This window comes from Helicoverpa zea, chromosome 1 (assembly GCF_022581195.2).
Source record: "Helicoverpa zea isolate HzStark_Cry1AcR chromosome 1, ilHelZeax1.1, whole genome shotgun sequence".
Taxonomy (NCBI): Eukaryota; Metazoa; Arthropoda; class Insecta; order Lepidoptera; family Noctuidae; genus Helicoverpa; species Helicoverpa zea.
The window spans coordinates 11,402,313-11,421,838 of record NC_061452.1 but is presented as its reverse complement, the minus strand read 5'-3'; the positions used below and the strand labels follow the sequence as shown (position 1 = coordinate 11,421,838).

The 19,526-nt window shown below is 38.1% G+C and overlaps 7 protein-coding genes across 8 annotated transcripts in view; 1 reads left to right on the top strand and 6 right to left on the bottom strand.

The window, feature by feature from the left end:
• Positions 1–19,526, top strand: part of LOC124635257 (solute carrier family 12 member 4) — a 494,187-nt gene that overhangs the window by 323,246 nt on the left and 151,415 nt on the right. The gene's annotated exons all lie outside the window — the stretch shown is intronic.
• On the bottom strand, positions 1,829–3,549 carry LOC124635379 (trypsin, alkaline C-like). Its single transcript, XM_047171262.1, has 4 exons — positions 3,413–3,549; positions 2,933–3,101; positions 2,554–2,812; positions 1,829–2,241 (listed from the first exon to the last, which is right to left on the bottom strand). The coding sequence occupies exons 1-4, from the start codon at positions 3,456–3,458 to the stop codon at positions 1,945–1,947; spliced, it is 771 nt and encodes a 256-aa protein (XP_047027218.1). The 5' UTR covers positions 3,459–3,549; the 3' UTR covers positions 1,829–1,944.
• Positions 4,978–7,004, bottom strand: LOC124635447 (trypsin, alkaline C-like). Its single transcript, XM_047171331.1, has 4 exons — positions 6,866–7,004; positions 5,983–6,151; positions 5,434–5,689; positions 4,978–5,363 (listed from the first exon to the last, which is right to left on the bottom strand). Exons 1-4 carry the CDS (start codon positions 6,909–6,911, stop codon positions 5,067–5,069), a joined length of 768 nt encoding a protein of 255 aa, XP_047027287.1. The 5' UTR covers positions 6,912–7,004; the 3' UTR covers positions 4,978–5,066.
• LOC124635344 (trypsin, alkaline C-like) lies at positions 7,557–8,773 on the bottom strand. 2 transcript variants are annotated; one of them, XM_047171232.1, is made up of 4 exons: positions 8,663–8,773; positions 8,421–8,589; positions 8,040–8,295; positions 7,557–7,964 (listed from the first exon to the last, which is right to left on the bottom strand). In XM_047171232.1, the coding sequence occupies exons 1-4, from the start codon at positions 8,706–8,708 to the stop codon at positions 7,668–7,670; spliced, it is 768 nt and encodes a 255-aa protein (XP_047027188.1). In that variant the 5' UTR covers positions 8,709–8,773; the 3' UTR covers positions 7,557–7,667. The 2 variants fall into 2 exon arrangements, with proteins under 2 accessions (XP_047027188.1, XP_047027180.1); XM_047171224.1 differs by having other exon boundaries at positions 7,557–8,295.
• Positions 9,513–10,741, bottom strand: LOC124635528 (trypsin, alkaline C-like). The gene is made up of 4 exons (XM_047171422.1): positions 10,696–10,741; positions 10,429–10,597; positions 10,029–10,287; positions 9,513–9,809 (listed from the first exon to the last, which is right to left on the bottom strand). Exons 1-4 carry the CDS (start codon positions 10,739–10,741, stop codon positions 9,513–9,515), a joined length of 771 nt encoding a protein of 256 aa, XP_047027378.1.
• On the bottom strand, positions 11,972–13,123 carry LOC124635407 (trypsin CFT-1-like). Its single transcript, XM_047171294.1, has 4 exons — positions 13,053–13,123; positions 12,713–12,884; positions 12,377–12,632; positions 11,972–12,293 (listed from the first exon to the last, which is right to left on the bottom strand). The coding sequence occupies exons 1-4, from the start codon at positions 13,096–13,098 to the stop codon at positions 11,997–11,999; spliced, it is 771 nt and encodes a 256-aa protein (XP_047027250.1). The 5' UTR covers positions 13,099–13,123; the 3' UTR covers positions 11,972–11,996.
• LOC124635357 (trypsin, alkaline B-like) lies at positions 17,020–18,362 on the bottom strand. The gene is made up of 4 exons (XM_047171239.1): positions 18,257–18,362; positions 17,766–17,925; positions 17,426–17,684; positions 17,020–17,344 (listed from the first exon to the last, which is right to left on the bottom strand). The coding sequence occupies exons 1-4, from the start codon at positions 18,354–18,356 to the stop codon at positions 17,048–17,050; spliced, it is 816 nt and encodes a 271-aa protein (XP_047027195.1). The 5' UTR covers positions 18,357–18,362; the 3' UTR covers positions 17,020–17,047.

Sequence of the window (19,526 nt, the reverse complement as noted above, 5' to 3'; positions counted from 1 at the left end):
TCCTTATACATTCTACCTTATCTAAGGCATGCAAAAATAGAAACATTTATTAATTACAATAGGTTAATTACTTTAATACATTAGGTTAATTACAATTTTTTACAGCAATGTATAATTTATTTAAATAAAAATAGCAAAACAGATTTTTTTTAAGTAGTAACCACCTAAGTGAAAGTTTCTAATTGTCAAAGGGTTTTCCATAATTTGTTAAGACTGGTTTTCAGACTTTCTGACTACTAAAATCAGCGCTTTTCAATCATATGATTATGGTTTTAAACCTAATAGTGATAAGCCTGTCTTTCCTTCCCCCGTGATTTGAATGGGAAATAATAATGGGAAATACCAAAACACATGTCGTTGTTGCCATCGTGGTGAAAGGATCAGCCGACCTGCGTTACCGGCTCGCTGTCCTCGCAGGTTGCCCAGGGTGCGCCGGGCGTATGGAGATGAATATGATACACCGCTCGGGGAGGCTCCTTTCATGCACCCCAGTTAAAGATGCTCCAAAGACCCGCATCGAACAATGGGAAGAACTTGCTCTGCCTGACTTCCTTCCATCCGTGGAACGGCTTCCACCTGGTTACGACCAACCGTGGCCTGTACGGAAGTCTCTTAACAGGCTACGTGCACAGGTAGGCAGGTGCAGGGAAAACCTATGTAAGTGGGGCTACACTGACGACAACAGCTGCGGGTGTGGTGCCATACCACAAACCATGCGGCACCTTCTATGCTGCCCACTATGCCCCGACAGCTGCATAGTGGAGGACCTTTACAACGCTACTGACAATGCCGTATGCGTAGCGAAATATTGGGCCTCCAAAATTTAAGTTGCCATCGACTCGCCAAGAAGAAGAAGAAGAAGAAGAAGAAGAAGAAGAAGAAAACACATGAACTTTGATAACAATTAATGACTAATTGAATGAATGCTTTTATCGTTATCTATTTTATTTTTAACAATCTTTTATCCAAACTACACATAGAAAAACAAAGTAGGTTTTTTTTGAACATATTTAATTTAGTATTAATGTGATTGCTTGCTTTCTTTCGAAAGCATGTGATTTAGTTTCTACTACTTACTACTTTTATTAACATTTTTACTTTGTAAATAACGCTACTAATGTTGTAGCCAAATGATTAAAATAGTCGTTCATTTAAAGTTGATTGATTTGCAATTTTCAACTTTTTGACTACGACAACGTTATTACAAAAAACATTAAGTGTAGTAGATTTAAAGTTCGATATTTATGAATTTAAAACGTGAGTTACAATAAAAATACATATATAGACCAGTAGTCCAATTTCATTCCTTATCAGTTATCACTCAAGATAATGATTAATTTGCACAAACATTATAGTCTTCAGGGTCATTGAAGTCCAATAATAATGTTTTCTACTATGGATTATGGTCCTGTCACTTGCGTGAATCTGCTAAAAGCGCCTACTGATCGGTCTTTTCGAGTATTGAGTCTCCCAGCAGTATCATACGAGATGCTGTGTGTATATCAATGGCCAAGGAATGACCAGTTCATTTCCCCTTTAAAATAAATAAATCACTGATTGAAATCCTGACACCGGACAAGTGCCATAGAAACTTGCTACCTTTGAAAAGATATTAAGATGGTGGTGGAATGGTTGATTATCTTAATACTTTGGTGCAATTAGTAGCATTATTAAGTATTTAGCTTAACGAAAAATCCCCCTCCGCGTGATTGAATCACATGATATATTAATAGCCAATCCATGTTATTATTTTAATCAGAATTTTTTTTTTTTTATGCAACAGATACCTTTACAAACAAAAAGGATTAACATGAAATAAAAACAGATCTAAATATTTCTACCATTTATTATGTTAGGTTTATTTTTACATACTTATATTAATATTAGTTTTAATACATATTTTACAAGTTCAATGTACAGCATAACACAAAGTTTCATCCATTCTTACGCGTTGCTGGCAATCCAAGCAGATGCACGTGAAACGCGAGCGTTAACACCAGGGAACCGTGGCCTGGCGCATCCAGTACCAAACGAGCAGACACCGACCTGGATGCCATTATGATAGAGAGGACCACCGGAGTCTTGAGTGCACTGGTCGCGACCACCAACGTCAAGAACACCAGAGCACAACATGTTGTCAGTGATAGTTATGCCAACAGTTCCATAACGGTTTCTGCAGGTCGCTTGATTGACGGAAAAGATCTGGACGTGGCGCAGTTGCTCGGACGGAGAACCACCCTCCTACAAAGCAAAAACAAAACTTAGCATATATTACTAAGATGCAGATCCCTGCCTGGAAGTCATGGTGGACTAGTAAAGGGGTATGCTGCACAAGGGCTTGGTGGACTAGGGTAAAGAACCAGTCTCTCAAGTAACAGGGTGGATACCAGTCATACCAAGGAGTATTGGGATACCCGGGTAACTGGGTTTGGGAGGTCAGATAGGTACTCAGCTGCATCCGGTAAGACTGATAGCACACCCCAACATAGTTAAGGAAAGGCTCGGGATTGTTGATGATGCAGATCCCTGCCAAGAAAAACAGTATATACTTACAGAAGTCAGACCCCATCCAGCAGCCCAGACAACCTGGTTATCGCCCAAATTGTAATTAGCGCCGGCAATGGAGACTGCCCTCACATTGTTGTTGAATGAGATAGCAGTGGCGGAACGCAAGATAGCGAAGTCCAAATCAAAAAATTTGGCCTGGTTATAGTTGGGGTGGTTGATGATTTGTTGAACATTGTGGACAACACCTCCGCTATTAGCAAAGGTCGAGCCTACACGGAAGCGCCATCTGTTAGCGGTATGACCACTGCAAAAATAACAAAGAGAACAATGTGAGTATCAATAATTGTTTTAGCAGTAATTTAAAGACCATTTCCAGTTAGAAGTGTATCTTATCTCCTGGTGAGCAGGTTATGTATGTACTTACATGGTGCAGTGAGCAGCAGTTAGGATAGACCTATTGTTGAGGATAGTACCACCACAAGACTGGAAGTAGTTGACAAAATTATTTGAGAACAGACAAGCAGCCATCGTTGGGTATTGGCTAATAGTAGTTACCGACCCACCAACTATTCTTTGGGGGTCCGATGGCAGAGCTAAAAACAAATTACCATTATTAAATAGGTAGGTATAGTACAAAATTGGGATAGACTGATGACGAGACTGAGCCTAAAACTTTTGAATATCGGTCAAGTTACTGAGAAGTTTGTTCTTCTACTCCTTATTTTCAGCAAATATATGTAGGTGTAGAAAATAGTACAGGCGGGCTTTAGGTAATTCTAGTACGGAAATGGCAACGGGGTATTAAAGAATTCAATATGGTAATATGAAATAATAAATAGTGTATTGTCATACTATAAACTGACCTGTAGTTAGGGGTAGTTTTATTATAAAAAAGTTAACAAACCTGCCACCACCGCGATGCAAAGAGCTAATGCAGCTACTGCTCTCATTTTGACTGTCCACACGCTGGTGATGCAAATTGTTTGCCTTGGCTTTTATATATACTAATAATAATAAGTGATAAGATTAAAGTCGTAAATAAATTAATCTATCTGTCGCAGGGATATGATAAAAACGGAGATTTGATCAATTCTCTAAGGGATTTGATCAAATCACGGAGGATGTTAAAATAACAACACGATTTTATCTTTTCCCTAAACAAATCTAGTGAATAGAACAAATCCCTAAATTGGTTTAGTGAAATGACAAAAATAATTTTGCTTTGATATTTTAAAGGTTTATTTGGTAAAATAGACATAATTATGATAATCAGGTGTGTGTAATACAAGGAAATATTGATATAAAAAATCACCATTACTCAGAAAAATATTTTTTTTTTAAAGAATGAACAAAAATTTCTTTAAAAACTTAAAAATATTTTAGTTGCGTATGATATGCCTATTTGTAATAACCACTTATTAAAACATGTAGCTGATTTGTGGCATCGTGAATTACATAAAGGAATTTCTTACAGGCGCAAGACAAGAACTGACATGTTTTTTGTCATTTCACTGAACCAGTTTAGGGATTTGTTCAATTCACTAGATTTGTTTAGGGAAAAGATAAAATCGTGTTGTTATTTTAACATCCTCCGTGATTTGATCAAATCCCTTAGAGAATTGATCAAATCCCCGTTTTTATCATATCCCTGCGACATATCTATCAAACACCTGTTGAGTGATAGTCAATCAGCGGCAATTACAAAGTCTTATAAAGATTTGTTTATATAACGCCAAAATTACATAATTAAATTGAATTTGGACCAAGAATTGTGTCCGAATATGCAGATTCTTCACTAGACAGATAGTTCTAGATTAGGCCCAACTTGACCGACATCATAATCATTCGGCGTTTCAGTGTATTGCATAGAGAGAGAACCAGACTCCTGTAGAAAAGGATATTTTGTTTTAAATTGGAATATTCATTCTAAGGCCCCACCTGGCGACACAGACAATCTTTTTATCAGCACCAGTGTTTATCCTATTTCCAACACTGGTGCTAATGATAATTACCTCACATTGTTGTCAAATGATATAACATGGGCGGGGCGTAAGATAGCAATGTCATTATCAACGTAGGCGGCCACATTGTACGTGGTTGGTGATTTGTAGACAACACCACCGCTGTTGCCAAAAAACCACCTACTGCAAATAATTAAAAAACAATTAGGTCTACCGTCTGTCTCATGTAAAAAATCTGCCTTATCTTGAGTTTCCTCCTATTCTGGCAAGAGCAGGCTAAGAGCCTCGCAATTGGTTTTAAACATCCCAGTTGCATCTCTTCAATCAAGTGTTCAATGCTCATGTCAAAGAAATATTATTTGAAGATAGCAATATAATGTACTATCAAGCAAGATTGGAAAAGTATTTAGGATCCAATAAGGTGAATAAAAGCGACAAGAGTTCTCATAATATATTGTTTGCAAAAAGGCAGATATAACAAAGGAAGAGAGATAGAAAGTCAAACAAATAAAATTTTGTAGGTATATTTTCGAAACGAGTTATATATTCGGTTTTCTATATATAGTAACAGCTATTCTATCAACGATTTTAAACGTTTTAAGCGTTACTTGTGATCCAAGCTGTCACACGTGAAACGCGGGCATTAACACCAGGGAACTGTGGATCGGCGCATCCAATGCCGAAAGAGCAAACACCGACCTGGATCCCGTTATGATAGAGGGGACCACCAGAGTCTTGTGAACACTGGTCGCGACCACCGACGCCGAGTATACCAGAGCACAACATGTTGTCAGTGATGCTTACGCCTCTAGCTGCATAACGGCTTCTGCAAGCGGCTTGATTGATAGAAAAGACCTGGACGTGGCGCAGTTGCTCGGACGTAGAACCACTCTCCTGCAAAACAGAAACAAACTTAGCATATATTTGCAAGATGCAGATCCCTGCCAAAAGTAACAGTACTTACAGTCACACCCCATCCAGCGGCCCAGACAACCTGGTTATCGGGCAAATTGTAATTAGAGCCAGCGATGGAAACTGGTCTCACATTGTTATTGAATGAGATAGCAGTGGCGGAACGCAAGATAGCGATGTCCAAGTCAAGATAGGCGGCCTGGTCATAGTTGGGGTGGTTGAAGATTTGCTGAACATTGTGGACAATGCCGCCGCTATTGGCGAAGGATGAACCCACACGGAAGCGCCATTGATTTGCAGTATCACCGCTGTAAAAACACATGCGAGGTCAAATCCACATCAAAGAACGATTCGAAGTTAATACATCACAGAAGGAAGCATTAGCAAAAAGTTGCACACAATGCTCACTGAATTTGCCCTACCCCATCAAATCACTCTTCCACTCTAAGGTTGGCTGTAAGAGAACCCAAAACTGGGTTAAGCTCGCTGTTGTGCATAATCTCTCTGTAATCTGTGTGTCAAAATATGTTTATGTGTGCAATAAAGAATAAACTAAGGAAGAGCAAAGTTTAAATCTTTAATGTACCTATAGTATACTTACATGGTACAGTGAGCAGCAGTTAAGATGGACCTATTGTTGAGGATAGTACCACCACAAGATTGGAAGTAGTTAACAAAGTTAAATGTAGTCAGACAAGCAGCCATCGTAGGGTACTGGTCAATGGTAGTTAAAGAACCACCGATTATCCTCTGGGGGTTGGTTGGCACGGCTGTAGAGGAAAAAATAGTGTTGTTACTATTTTTACATTTCTTTATATTTGCTATCTAGTTTAAGTAACCTTTGAGGGGAAATGTAAGACAAAAATTGCTACCGCATGTCTGTTACGTTTGATTTTTTTGACTACTTCTCGCATTCGGACATAAAGTGGTCTTCATACTATTCTGATGTATAGTTCACCACTTCGCCACTTCTTCTTCCCAGCAAAAACACATAGGAAGTGGTGAAGGGTGGGGGTTTTGGGGGCTGTCTTTTGTAATTTTTTTTTTTTGACGTTCGAAAAGTGCTGTTTTGCAGCCAAGTTTGAATAAATGACTTTTGATTTTGATTTTGATTTTGATTTTGAGTTATCGGCACGAATCTTGAGCTCTGACCTTCACCTGCGCAGAAGTAATTTATTGGGTCCCTTTTGTGGTATGAAGTGAGGCGCATGGGCGGGCTAAAGCGGTGATTGGCCCGCAGTGCATCGCGTCATAGCCGTCACTCGGGTTTGGTTCTTTGCTAATAAATCACTTCTGAGCAGATGTAGGTCAGAGCTCAAGATTCGTGCCGATAACTATATACATATGCTACATAACTGCCAAGTTTTAACAAAATACATTCAGCAGTTTTTCTGTGAATGTTCACACTAACACATATCTACAGCGAGAACTTCTTACGAACTTTTTCATTGATGTTATTAGTAGAATTATATTAATTTACTAACCTGCCACAACCGCTACACATAGGGCCCATATAGCAACCACTCTCATTTTGACGGTCAGAAGTCTACTAGTAATAAAAACTATAGACTCGGAATGTATTTATACTGTCTAGGATAAAGTTATAGGTACCGAGAGATAAGATTATCCTTGATATTGAAAAACTAATTAAACCTATCACATTTTTACAGATATATTTTATAAAAAAAAACCCAGCCGCATTTCATAAAGCAGATTTCATATTGCAGTAATTTATGACTAGGCATTATTTTTCAGTAGATTTTTATTTTAGTCAGGGAGCAAATGCTTATTTGACACTCTAGGGGACCATCTTATTAAAATTACTATGAGTTTTTGGTTAGTACACTCAGTATCGTGGCAATGGGCAGTGCTGGGTAAGGTACATCGCACAGGATGATTATGATTTGATTTTAAATCTATGTGTATTTTGATAGATAGAGAGGAGACTTTAAACTTCTCAGGTAAATTAAATAATTTTGATAGTTATTGTATCCCCGTTAAAGGAACAACTTTATGCACAATTTTGCCACAAACAGCTGGCTGGAATTTCGGGTAAGTGGCTTACGCCCCCAGTGGTCGAGGTACCTGTAACTGATACCCCTGATCCAGTTGATTTAATTAAAAGCATGTATTTCTTAATGTACAAAAATAATTTTGGTAAATAAAAACGACAGATTTCAAAATATTTTATGAAGAAGGTATATTTTTGATAGTCGGTGATCAAATAATATGAAAAGATACATTCGTCTATTCAATCAACTATTGTTGATCATTTGCTTAAACGTTTTAAGCGTTACTTGTGATCCAAGCAGTTGCTCGTGAAACGCGAGCATAGACACCGGGGAACTGTGGCCTGGCGCATCCCTGACCAAAGGAGGAGACGCCGACCTGGATCCCGTTGTGATAGAGGGGACCACCGGAGTCTTGCGAGCACTGGTCACGACCACCGACGTCGAGTATACCAGAGCACAACATGTTGTCAGTGATGGTTCTGAAAGCAGCTGCATAACGGCTTCTGCAAATTGCTTGGTTGATAGTAAAGACCTGGACGTGTCGCAGTTGCTCGGAGGGAGGACCATCCTCCTGTGAAACAGAACAGAAATTTTGAGAAAAAATCGTTAAGATGTGTTTACCTGCCAAGTAAAAAACAGTACTTACGGAAATCCGACCCCATCCAGCGGTCCAGACAGCCTGGTTATCGGGCAAATTGTAATTAGCACCAGCAATGGAGACTGCCCTCACATTGTTGATAATTGAAATAACAGTAACGGAACGTAAGATGGCGAAATCATTATCAAATATGGCATGGTTATAATTGGGGTGGTTGATGATTTGTTGAACGTTGTGCACGATGCCGCCGCTATTAGCGAAGGTAGAACCCACACGGAAGCGCCATTGATTTGCTCTATCGCCACTGACAAAAAAATACACATGCGAGGTGATTATCAGATTGATAATTATCAGAGAAAATTTTTAACTTAGTACCACATAGAAAGAAAAACAAAGCTTCGATCCTTAACCTATGTATAATATACTTACAAAGAGCAGTGAGCTGCAGTTAAGATGGACCTATTGTTGAGGATAGTTCCACCACAAGACTGGAAGAAGTTAACCGAGTTAATTGCATTTAGACAGGCAACCATTGTAGGGTACTGGCCAATGGTAGTTAAAGAACCACCAACTATCCTTTGTGGGTTGGTTGGCACAGCTGTAAAGGAAAAAGTAGTGTTATAACTATTTTAAAATTAAATTTAATCTAGATGATTAATTAATTCACAAACCTGCCACAACCGCCACACATAGGGCCCATACAGCAATCACTCTCATGTTGACTATTACAGCAATATCTATACAGCAATCACTCTCACTCTCAAAAGTCTACTAGTAATCAGAACTATAGGTAAACTCCGAATGTATTTATACTGTCTAGGGTTAATTTATAGGTACTACCGAGTGATAAGATTTTCTTTATATTTAAAAACTTTCCTTATAGTTATCACACTTTTACAAAGTTATTTTATATTTTAAAAGCATTATTTGTAAAGCAGATTTCCTTATGCTGTAATTTTCGACTAAATTAGGCATTTATGGCTCTTATAATATATTTTTTATTATTATAATATGTATGTAAGTCTTTAAAATATGCTCACATAAGTATACCTATGGGATAGTGAAGCCTAAACTTTCATATAAGCCATTACCAAATTAAAAGAGTTTACAATGAATGAAGCCTTAAATATGATTGCCGGAAAGACGCAATCAATATTTAGATAACGTGATGACGGCATTCAGTAGGAACTGTTGTCAAAGCAGCGTGTTACCTTAAACATCTATCTTTCCTTAATTTATTAGTAAACACGCAATAGTTCACCCATATTCTCAATCATTAAGATATTTATATCCCACAGGTATTATATACTTACAAGAACTTACGCATGCAGGATACAGTTCGATGATGGGTACACTAATATAAAAAAAGTTTGCTATTAAATATTTTTTTATTACAATTTCAATACAATACTGGAGAAACAAAAAACACTCACTATAAAACAAAACCAAATTAGCTTAGCTTTAAGTTTAGCTTCTCATCAATAATCGTAATTAAAGTCAATTGTTGCGAGCCTATATTATTTACGCGTTTTTTCTAATCCATGCGGATGCACGTGACACCCGAGCGTTGACACCAGGGAACTGTGGTCTAGCACATCCAAAACCAAAGGAGCAGACACCAACAAGGACGCCATTGTGGAAGAGAGGACCTCCGGAGTCTTGCGTGCACTGGTCACGACCACCAGCGTTGAACACACCAGAGCACAACATGTTCTCAGTTATAGTTATTCCTACACTTTTGTAAGGGCCTTTACAAGCATCGTGGTTGACTGTAAATACCTGGACGTGGCGCAGTATCTCGGAGGCAGGACCTTTCTCCTAAAAATTGGAATAAAATATATTTATCTACCTGACCCAGCGAACTTGGTACTGTGTAACAGGAAAAACTGACAGCCGTGCCACCTAACACATTGAAATTAACATAAGTCAAATTCATATCAGTCCAGCCGTTAAAAATGAAGTTAGTTAATAAATATGTATAGTAGAGATGTATGGAAATTCGTATAAATAAGTAGACTTATTCAAGCTTATACATACAGAAGTCAGACCAAATCCAGCGGCCCAAACAGGCTGGTGATCGGGAATTTCGTAAATATCGCCAGCTATGGCAACAGGCCTCGCGTTTTTGTTGAACGTAATAAAAGTGGCGGAGCGCAAGATAGCAAAGTCATAGTCACAATGAGCTGCAACATTGAACATAGGATGTTGGATAATTTGCTCAACATTGTGGACAAGACCACCGCTATTGGCAAAACTCGAACCCACACGGATACGCCACTTATTAGCGGGATCACCACTGCAGAAAGAAGAAACAAGGATTTGTTAAAATGATATATTACGACTAATATACCTAATGTTATTTAGAGCCATTTGTATTGAGCAATCTTTATACGATTCTAATAAGGGGTAGAACAAAGAATCCTTAAGTTATACTTACAAAGTACAATGAGCAGCAGTTAGAACGGACCTTCTGTTGAGGATAGTACCAGCACAGTATTGGGTATAATTGACCAAGTCGTTTGAATATAGACAAGAAACGATAGCAGGGTACTGGTCAATGGTGGTCACAGAACCACCCACTATCTTTTCGGGGTAAATCGGCACCTCTGTAATGTAAAAATACAAAGCTGATGCCCGAAACAAATGTATTATCTACATTCATGAACGAATTTGAATGTTATGTTTTTCATTACAATTTACGTACCTGCCATAACTATAACAATGAGGGTCAAAAGAGCATAAACCCGCATTTTGGATGTCCAAAGACTACTGATGTTCCAAAGGATAGCTTCGATTTCTATTTAAGCGAAATTCTCGTTTTAATTTACTGTCAAGGTGATAAGATTACTCCAATTCAAATTCAAACATGATGTTTCATGTTGGTGTCATTTCATAAATTCTCGATTCTCCTTATGTGGTAATTTTAGATAAACACGTTCCTTTTGATCGATGGGGCATAATAAAACAACTCCTCCCAATATGGGTGCAGCAGGAAACAGTAGTAGTTCCAAATTCCTCTATATTCAACATCGAATAGTCACGAGACCGTGATTGCCTTTTCGATCGTGATTGACCGTGATTGATAAGGGACTTTGTCCGCATGAAATAAACTCGTCCACAGAAAGATTGGGTCACCTGTAAGCAAGGAGTATAGACATACTCATTCCCTGGTATGTTATAAGACTTCTCTTTTCTAACGTAAAGTTCTTCAGAATATATAAAGCCAATACTATCCTAATAATACTTAGGTCAATATGCTAAAGCTGTCGGAATTGTATTATTATCTTCTAAAAGTAATTAGTGAAATTTTGTATTGATATCACAATTCTGGTCCCAACAAGCAACGTATAGATAGGAACTGGGTGCTGGAAATGTAACACAACATTACTAACTTTTATAAAAATCCTCAGTACTCTTTTTGTACAAATATTTCACCTTGTTGATGCCAGATAGGATAGGTACAATTCCCAATTTGTCATAACAATTATGTCAATATGAAGTCACGTCAATTTTTATTTTTAATTTCCTTATCATGCAATCTAAGCCTAAAAGAGGTTTTAATTTAGATATCTAAAATACCCAGAAAACGGCATTCTACCCGTTTCTAGGCTTGTTAGACGCATCAAAGAAAAATGCCAAACACGTATTCAATGATTCTGCGGTATTAAGATGTCTTAGTGTTTTAACCGAAGCTGTCCAGGTCGTATTTCCCTAAACAGGGTGTTTTCCATAGCGATGTACCCTGAACACATTTAATATAGCTATCTGTTTCCGGGAATATACCCTACATAATTTATTTCATACATTTCCAATCCATCTAAGGAACTATAATACATGTTACCGGCCAACCTTCAAATCATAAACTGGCATATGTACATCAGGATCAACTAGTGTGTCTTGGGCAAAACTGTTTTTTCCTATCGGGCATAGGATAAACTTGTTTGCATAGACAGCCTGTTACTGAACAAAATAACATTTTGCAAATTATCAATTTATTTAAACTTCTTATGCGTTGGAGGAGATCCAAGATGTGTAACGGGAAACACGAGCGCTAACACCAGGGAAGAAGGCGTCACCGCAGCCAATACCGAAGGAGCAGACACCAACAACGATGCCGTTGTGGTAGAGAGGACCGCCGGAGTCACCCTGGCACTGGTCACGACCACCGGTGGCCCAGCCAGCGCATAACATGTTCTCGTTGACCACAACACCACGGGTAGCGTAGTTGTTTCTGCAAGTGTTCTGATTTACGATCGCAAGCTGAACGTGACGTAACTGCTCGGAACCCTGCTCTGAACCATACTGAAAAAGAACAAAGAGTTATGGTAATACATACTTTATAAAAATCAAAGTTTTATGTATTTTATGCTCGCTGTTGTACTTACGAAAGTGTCACCCCAGCCAGCAGCCCAGACAGCCTGGTTGTCACCGACATTGTAGTTGGCACCAGCGATGGAAGCAGCGCGAACATTGTTGTTGAAGGAGAAGGTGTTAGACACGCGCAAGACGGCGACGTCATTGTTTAAGTTCCATCTGTTGAATTGTGGATGAATGATGTTCGAAGCAACGTTGTGGACAGCTCCACCACTGTTAGCCCAGGTGGAGCCAACGCGGATACGGAATCGGTTGGCTGCGAAACCACTGAAACAAAAAGTACATTATTCAAGTACCATTCTGGATTTTTATTCACATTTTATGACCCAGAAATAGTAGGTACGTACACAGTGCAGTGAGCGGCGGTGAGGATAGCTCGGTTGTTGAGGATGGTGCCACCGCAATCTTGCCAGTATTGAACTAAGTTGGATGAGTACAGCAGAGCGGCGAGGGTGGGGTAGCGGTCGATAGTGGTCAGTGAGCCACCCACGATCCTCGAACCAGGTGTCCTCTGTACAGCTGTAAAATATAACAATAATTGTAGATGAACAACAGCAAAGTGATTTGCTGTTTTTAGGGTTCCGTACCAAAGGAGTGAAATTGGATCTTGTTCACCAGGCTGAATCTCAAGAAATGTGAAAGTTGTTCTCATGGTTCTTAAGAATAGTCTAAAAAATAATGACATACCCGAGACGGCTGCGACACAAAGGGCGAGAACTGCAAGAATACGCATGTTGTCCAACTGCTGATTGACAAGTGTGATTATTGCTTAAAGTTAATGATATTTATACCAAAACGGATTGATATTTCCTTAAACAGATAATATTAGATAGCCAAATCTTCACCGCTTAATGATTACATATCGTTTTATTTCCACATTTACCTCTACTGTAAGCCGTAAGGATGAGTTCAGACTAGATTAACTGATTCGCGTACAATTGCCGATGTGATTACTTTTTGTCTCCCCTTCATACACGAAACAAAATCTTTTGTGGTTTCACTTTGTAAAGAGGCTAGTTTTGAGAGTGCAGCTCATTATCTACCTCTTTAAGGTGCTGGACTTCTTGGGGGATAAATTAAAATTGACCAAAGCGTCTCAACAAACAGTGAAAAAAAATACATTCATAGCTCAAATAATTGGGGTGAAATTCCTCAAAAAATAACAAAAGATAGCCCCAAAACGCCCACCATTCACCACTTTCTATGTATTTTTGCTGGGATGAAGAAGTGGCGCAATAAATGAAGTGTTTCGCGTCATATTTGCATTACAGTAACATAGCAACAGTAACCCAGCAGCGAGTTTGTCTCGAAGTACTGTTCATCTTTTCTTTATTTATTTAATTCGAAAAGCTTCATATTTATTTAGCTTTAGTTTACCTTTTTATTTACCTTAATTTCAATAGTCTGCTATTCCCTTAACCCACGGCGAGTCCGACTCGCACTAAATAATATTCGTATTTCAAAATAATATCGTTTAATGACTGGGTCACTTGTCCACAATTTCAAGGTCCTTTTTCAAAAGGATTTTATTCCCATATTGTTTTCTATTTCAATTTTCAGTTATACCTATTTTTTGTTCAAAACAATCATATATTTACAGTGTTCCACAGTAACTCTTTTAGACAACTCTATTGCTCCCAGGGGATACAGTGTCAGAAAATGTTGTCTGTATCCTTACTTAGAAATATTAAGAGAAGGGCAAGATCGCGCATACAATAAGCGTTACCGCACACTAGTTACCGCAGGTAGTTGGCCTACTGGCTAAGGGCGAACCCACACTAATAATATTGTGTATAATGCAATTTTTCAAAATGTATCATTGTCCATTTGTACACGCCTTGTAGCAGTCTCGCAGTTGCTGTCATAACTCATATTATATAGTGTAACAAACACGCGGACTTGCATTTTCTTCTTTGCACTAATATTATTAAGTTAATATTATAAGATTAGAAAATCGCACATATAATACAATGTATATTAAGCTTTAATAAATTCCCAAATTATTTTAGGAAAAACCGAACGGTGTTTGGTAAATATCACATGATATTTATATATTATCCATTTGATGATAATTATTATTTATTATTATTTATCTTAATAGGTACTGTCAGTATCAAAGCTGATTGATTGATGTGAAAAACTTAACCCTTCTTGATTCACTAAAGACTTTCCCTTTGTCCCTTTTTTTGGGATATCATCAAATGACCCCTCCCGCTGTGGCTTGTCACCTCTTCCTTTTTCAGCTCTTTATGTATCAGGGCCGTGGTAACCTTCGAACAATCCCGCAACTCTGGCAGGCTTTTCCCTCGTGGACCAAAGGAGTAAAGGGTATCGGGTTACCTGGGTTATTGGGTTGTGGAGGTCAGATAGGCAATCCATCCATGGAAAACATTACTTCTAATCTGCGTCCAGTTACACTAGAAGCCGACCCCAACATAATTGAGAACAGGCTAGCCAGATGATGATGGCACTTTTTATCAATTATTTTACCTAAGCCGTTATTCTGTGCTTCTCCACGACACAATTAGGTTCATAAAAATCTATTTCCCGAAAAAATTACACTTATCGTAGGCGATATTTTTATCATCGTAAACATAAGATGTCCACAGTTGAACATAGGCCATCACCATTTTAATAATATTAATATTGTTTCAGGAACCTTAACCGAGTTAAAAAAACAGTTATGGTAAAACCAAAATATATCTAGATAGAAGGAAAAATTAACTCCTATAGTATTTTACCTTATTAGTATTACTAGCTTCAGCCGGCGGTTTCACCTCATCTTTCCTTCCTCCGTTGGTTTCATCTTTATTCTACTTCCTCGGAAGTAAAAATAGATAGATTTATTCTGATATACTGTTATTTTCTATATTACTGCCATATCAAAATCCATTCGTTCGTTTTTGCGTGAAAGAGGAACAAACATGCACATACCTCTAGCCAGGGTTTCCATACCTACGTACAAACCTTCGCATTTATTACATTATTAGGATTATTTATCTTTTAACCGCCACTATCGTAGCAAATTGATTGATGAGTAATAACATACATTCAAGACATAGAGAATACTATCTGCTTGTAGCTTCAGTTAGTGATTCACGAGCTGGCAAGCTAGCTTTTGGTTCTGAAGTTCATAAGTTAAAAAAAAAAGATTTTAATTACATGAAAGATATGTAAAAGATTATATTCAAATATTAAAAAATATATACATATTTACATAAAACCTAAACCTTACCTTACCTTACCTTCTAGTAAAAAATAAATTCAGATTTAATATAGAAGTATAAGTTATAAATAGAGTTCCTCTTCTCTTTTAAACTATCTCAGTACTTCATAAGTTCATGTAAGTATCAAAAGATATCATTAATTACTATCATTTTATTTAAGTTGTAAGTAGGTAAAACTTATGATAATCTTTATAAAGCAAGTTTTGTTTTTTCAATATTAGCTCCAGACAAAATAATGTAAGAAGATAATAGGGGAATTGTGGCCGGTTCGGTGACTACCATCGATTTTTTAACTTTCCATGGTAGTCACCGAACCACCCTCAATTTTCTGATAACCACAGAGAGACAGTTAAAAGAAATAATTTGGGGTCGGCGCAGCATTTGGTCTTCCATACTCTTTAATACGTATGTATATGGCAACAAGCACGGAGGAAAGAAAGGTGTCGAAGATGCCATAAGGAAGGTAGGTTATGCGCCTTCTTGTAGGTCAAGCAAAGTATTGTAGGCGTGATCAGGTATTAGAACTAACGAGGAGCCCGGGTTCCGATTTTGTTTTGGTTCGAGATTAGTTTTGTCAAATTAAAACCAATTTGTCAAAGATTGTCTTGATTGATTATAATTAGTGACTTATTTTGACAATATTGGGCGGGTTCCACATAAGGCGTGTAAAACCGGAGCTAGTAGTGCAACCAATCTAACATGTCTTAGTAAGTCTAAAGTAGCTGCCGCTCTGGTGGCTCGTTTTGGATCTACATAATAAATCAAGAAAGATTAAAATGTTCACTTTGAATCATCTTTATCTAATTATACACATGTTCAATGATATATGTATTTATAGGTATATATAGATATATTTATATTTATTGATTGTACGCAAATAATGATTTGTGCCTGCCCTGCGTCATCAGTCCCACTGCTTGGCAGCACTAGGAGAGAGGTTCAAATAAAGTAAAAGACTACTAAGCGTAAAATAATAAAAGGGTCACAATAAAACTTTTGACATGGCCTTCTAGCTAGATCGATGCTCCTCGGTTTTTTTTTTGTTTTTATCCGCATTAGTGGAAAGTTCTCATCAATACGAATAATATAAGCACAAACACGAGGTAGTTAATATATGCCTTTGCCGAGTTCCCTCGACCTTCTCTCGTCTCCATTATCAGATCAATTATGAACCTTCACTGTTGCATAGCGTTATCAGACATACGCCTTAGTGTCTAGTTTTTACCCTACGCATGCCTACAACTTTTGAAAGCTGCCCTCTATTTCTCAAGATTTCCATCATCAGATCCTGACCTGATGTCAGTGCGACCAATAGGTAAGTCTACTCCTTCATATACAGAAACTGTCTTCTTTATCGGTATATTCGAGGTGAATTCAGAGAAATTGAGAACCTCTTCTCTCTTTTAGACAAAAAAAAAATTCAAATATTTTGCGTTAATTATTTATTTTAGCTTCTTATGCGTTGGAGGAGATCCAAGATGTGTAACGGGAGACACGAGCGCTAACACCAGGGAAAAAGGCGTCACCGCATCCAATACCGAAAGAGCTGACACCAACAACGATGCCGTTGTGGTAGAGAGGACCGCCGGAGTCTCCCTGGCACTGGTCACGACCACCGGAGGGCCAGCCGGCGCAAATCATGTTCTCGTTGACCATAGTGAGACGGGTAGCGTAGTTGTTTCTGCAAGTGTTCTGGTTAATGATGACCAACTGAACGTGGCGCAACTGCTCAGAGCCCTGGTTTGAACCAGACTGGAAGAAAACACAAAAAAATACTTTCATATTATGTTACAACAAAATAGATGAAAGAAAATTGCCCGCTGTTGAACTTACGAAAGTGTCACCCCAGCCAGCAGCCCAGACAGCCTGGTTATCAGCGGGATTATAGTTGGCTCCAGCGATGGAACCGGGGCGAACATTGTTATTGAAAGAGAAGGTAGTAGTGGAGCGCAGGATGGCAATGTCGTTGTTTAAGGTTCTGCTGTCGAATTGTGGGTGGATAATGTTCTGATTAACGTTGTGGACAACTCCACCGCTGTTAGCCCAGGTGGAGCCAACGCGGATACGGAATCTGTTGACTGCTCCACGATTGCTGGAATAGGAAGATAATTAAAGATAACTAATAAGAAATCTTTATTTGTATTCACGCTATAATATCCATGAAAGTACGTACTGGGTACAGTGCGCAGCGGTGAGCAAAGCTCGGTTGTTGAGGATGGTACCACCACAGCTCTGCCAGAATGTCACTGCGTTCGGGGCGTACAGCATAGCGGCTATGGTGGGGTAACGGTCAATAGTGGTCACCGTGCCACCAACAATTCTATTTCCCGTTGCTGCAAGATAAAAACATGTTTATATAACCACAGCTAACCAAGAAAAGATCGAGGCTTCTGTGATGAGGGGTTATAGAAGAATTTGTATTTAACTACTGCAAAAGTAACCAAAACATCTGAACGACGGAAAATCAGAACTAGATACTTTGATCATATCATCCATAGACGAACCAAAAACTTATTGAATTGGTATAATATTTATTTTAGAGGCAAATCAAGAAAAGGAAAAAAACAGCTATAAATTAAATTACCGTAGGTGATAAAGGTTTTACAAAAATATCAAAGTTAATAAAAATCAATTTAAAGAATATAATAATCCAAAAAGACGTACCTGCAACGGCAGCGATGCAAAGAGCGAAGACCACTAGAAGCCGCATATTGTCTGTTACTGCTGACTGATAAACTGTGTAAGTACTCTTGATACATGACATTTATATACATAAGGTCTGATTGATGTTATATGTACTGAAAGATAGCATAAGATTTAGATATGTCATGAATTTCCTGGGGCAGCGATTACATATTATTTTGATAAGAAACAATTTTTATATTTTACCCTCCAGCAAATTATAAGGACGAGTATAGAATAGAGACTAGATAAATTAAATGTTGGATCATAAGACGTCTCATTTTTTTAACTCGAATGCTTCTATAGTGTTTTTTGAGGTGAAAATCATCAAATGACTGAATAAAATCCACCCATGTCCTTTTTGGAGTCCATTGAGTTACTGGGCTACACTAATTCTTTCGAACAATCGTTGGAAAAAGCCTAAAATGAAAAGGCTTCAGTTTTGCCACAGAAGAAGAAGATTAGCGGAGATACCATAAGACAGGGAGGGCAGGCGCCTTCTTTGTCAACTACACAATTTCGACATCTAAACGATCAGTTTCTAGGGAATTAGCAAGTTCGGGCTCCTTGAGACATTTGTAAAATAAGTGGGTTCCAAAGAGGCAATAAGGGCTTAGCCAGTTAAAGTAAAGTTCCTCGTTCCCTGAACACCCGCATTTTGGCGACGCTACGTTATTAGGAGTTTTTACATTATGACGTCACAGAATATGTCTAACTGTAAGGCATCGGTATTAAATTTTTCTATTCCAAATAGTGCTCTGGTGTAAGCACATAGCCTTAGTTGAGCCCAAAACGGATTTGGTAAAACCAAAGGATGTGAGCTGTTATCACTCCGTTTTATCGTATAGACAGAAGGAAAAATTAACTGTTTCATCACCGTAATTATTATTATTTATCTTTATACCTCCACTATCAACTGATTGATGGCTAATGCTGGCAATTCATTATTTTCTATTAATATCATCAGTAATTGATTCTCGAGCTGGCAAGCTAGCTACTTCACTTTTGGGTCTAAAGTTTTTCAGATTTCAAATAGTTTTACATAAAGTTCCTTTTTTAACCAGCTCGGTACTTCGTATGTGCTACGTTAATGTAAGTTTCAAAAAAAAACATTTATCATGTTTATTAAGCTGTATTTCTTTGTAAAGAAGTTTTTCCGCGATAGGAGCTCCAGCCAAAATAGAATAAGAAGATAATAAGAGGATTGTGGCCGGTTCAGTGACTACCATCAATTTCTTAAACTTTCCATGGA

What these genes read in the sequence shown, in the direction of transcription:
- LOC124635379 (XM_047171262.1), bottom strand. Translation starts at nt 3,458, where the DNA reads ATGAGAGCAGTAGCTGCATTAGCTCTTTGCATCGCGGTGGTGGCAG. An exon ending in TTGCATCGCGGTGGTGGCAG is followed by an intron (nt 3,102 to 3,412) that starts GTTTGTTAACTT and finishes ATTTGTTTTTAG; the next exon opens with CTCTGCCATCGGACCCCCAA. An exon ending in CTGGATGGGGTCTGACTTCT is followed by an intron (nt 2,242 to 2,553) that starts GTAAGTATATAC and finishes TTTGCTTTGTAG; the next exon opens with GAGGGTGGTTCTCCGTCCGA.
- LOC124635447 (XM_047171331.1), bottom strand. Translation starts at nt 6,911, where the DNA reads ATGAGAGTGGTTGCTATATGGGCCCTATGTGTAGCGGTTGTGGCAG. An exon ending in ACTGCTGCTCACTGTACCAT is followed by an intron (nt 5,690 to 5,982) that starts GTAAGTATACTA and finishes GTGTTTTTACAG; the next exon opens with CGGTGATACTGCAAATCAAT. An exon ending in CCGCTGGATGGGGTGTGACT is followed by an intron (nt 5,364 to 5,433) that starts GTAAGTACTGTT and finishes TCTGTTTTGCAG; the next exon opens with GAGAGTGGTTCTACGTCCGA.
- LOC124635344 (XM_047171224.1), bottom strand. Translation starts at nt 8,708, where the DNA reads ATGAGAGTGATTGCTGTATGGGCCCTATGTGTGGCGGTTGTGGCAG. An exon ending in ATGTGTGGCGGTTGTGGCAG is followed by an intron (nt 8,590 to 8,662) that starts GTTTGTGAATTA and finishes TTTCCTTTACAG; the next exon opens with CTGTGCCAACCAACCCACAA. An exon ending in ACTGCAGCTCACTGCTCTTT is followed by an intron (nt 8,296 to 8,420) that starts GTAAGTATATTA and finishes TTTTTTTGTCAG; the next exon opens with TGGCGATAGAGCAAATCAAT.
- LOC124635528 (XM_047171422.1), bottom strand. Translation starts at nt 10,741, where the DNA reads ATGCGGGTTTATGCTCTTTTGACCCTCATTGTTATAGTTATGGCAG. An exon ending in CATTGTTATAGTTATGGCAG is followed by an intron (nt 10,598 to 10,695) that starts GTACGTAAATTG and finishes TTTACATTACAG; the next exon opens with AGGTGCCGATTTACCCCGAA. An exon ending in ACTGCTGCTCATTGTACTTT is followed by an intron (nt 10,288 to 10,428) that starts GTAAGTATAACT and finishes TTCTTTCTGCAG; the next exon opens with TGGTGATCCCGCTAATAAGT.
- LOC124635407 (XM_047171294.1), bottom strand. Translation starts at nt 13,098, where the DNA reads ATGCGTATTCTTGCAGTTCTCGCCCTTTGTGTCGCAGCCGTCTCGG. An exon ending in ACCGCCGCTCACTGCACTGT is followed by an intron (nt 12,633 to 12,712) that starts GTACGTACCTAC and finishes TTTTTGTTTCAG; the next exon opens with TGGTTTCGCAGCCAACCGAT. An exon ending in CTGGCTGGGGTGACACTTTC is followed by an intron (nt 12,294 to 12,376) that starts GTAAGTACAACA and finishes GTTCTTTTTCAG; the next exon opens with TATGGTTCAGAGCAGGGTTC.
- LOC124635357 (XM_047171239.1), bottom strand. Translation starts at nt 18,356, where the DNA reads ATGTCATGTATCAAGAGTACTTACACAGTTTATCAGTCAGCAGTAACA. An exon ending in TTGCATCGCTGCCGTTGCAG is followed by an intron (nt 17,926 to 18,256) that starts GTACGTCTTTTT and finishes TTTATCTTGCAG; the next exon opens with CAACGGGAAATAGAATTGTT. An exon ending in ACCGCTGCGCACTGTACCCA is followed by an intron (nt 17,685 to 17,765) that starts GTACGTACTTTC and finishes TTCCTATTCCAG; the next exon opens with CAATCGTGGAGCAGTCAACA.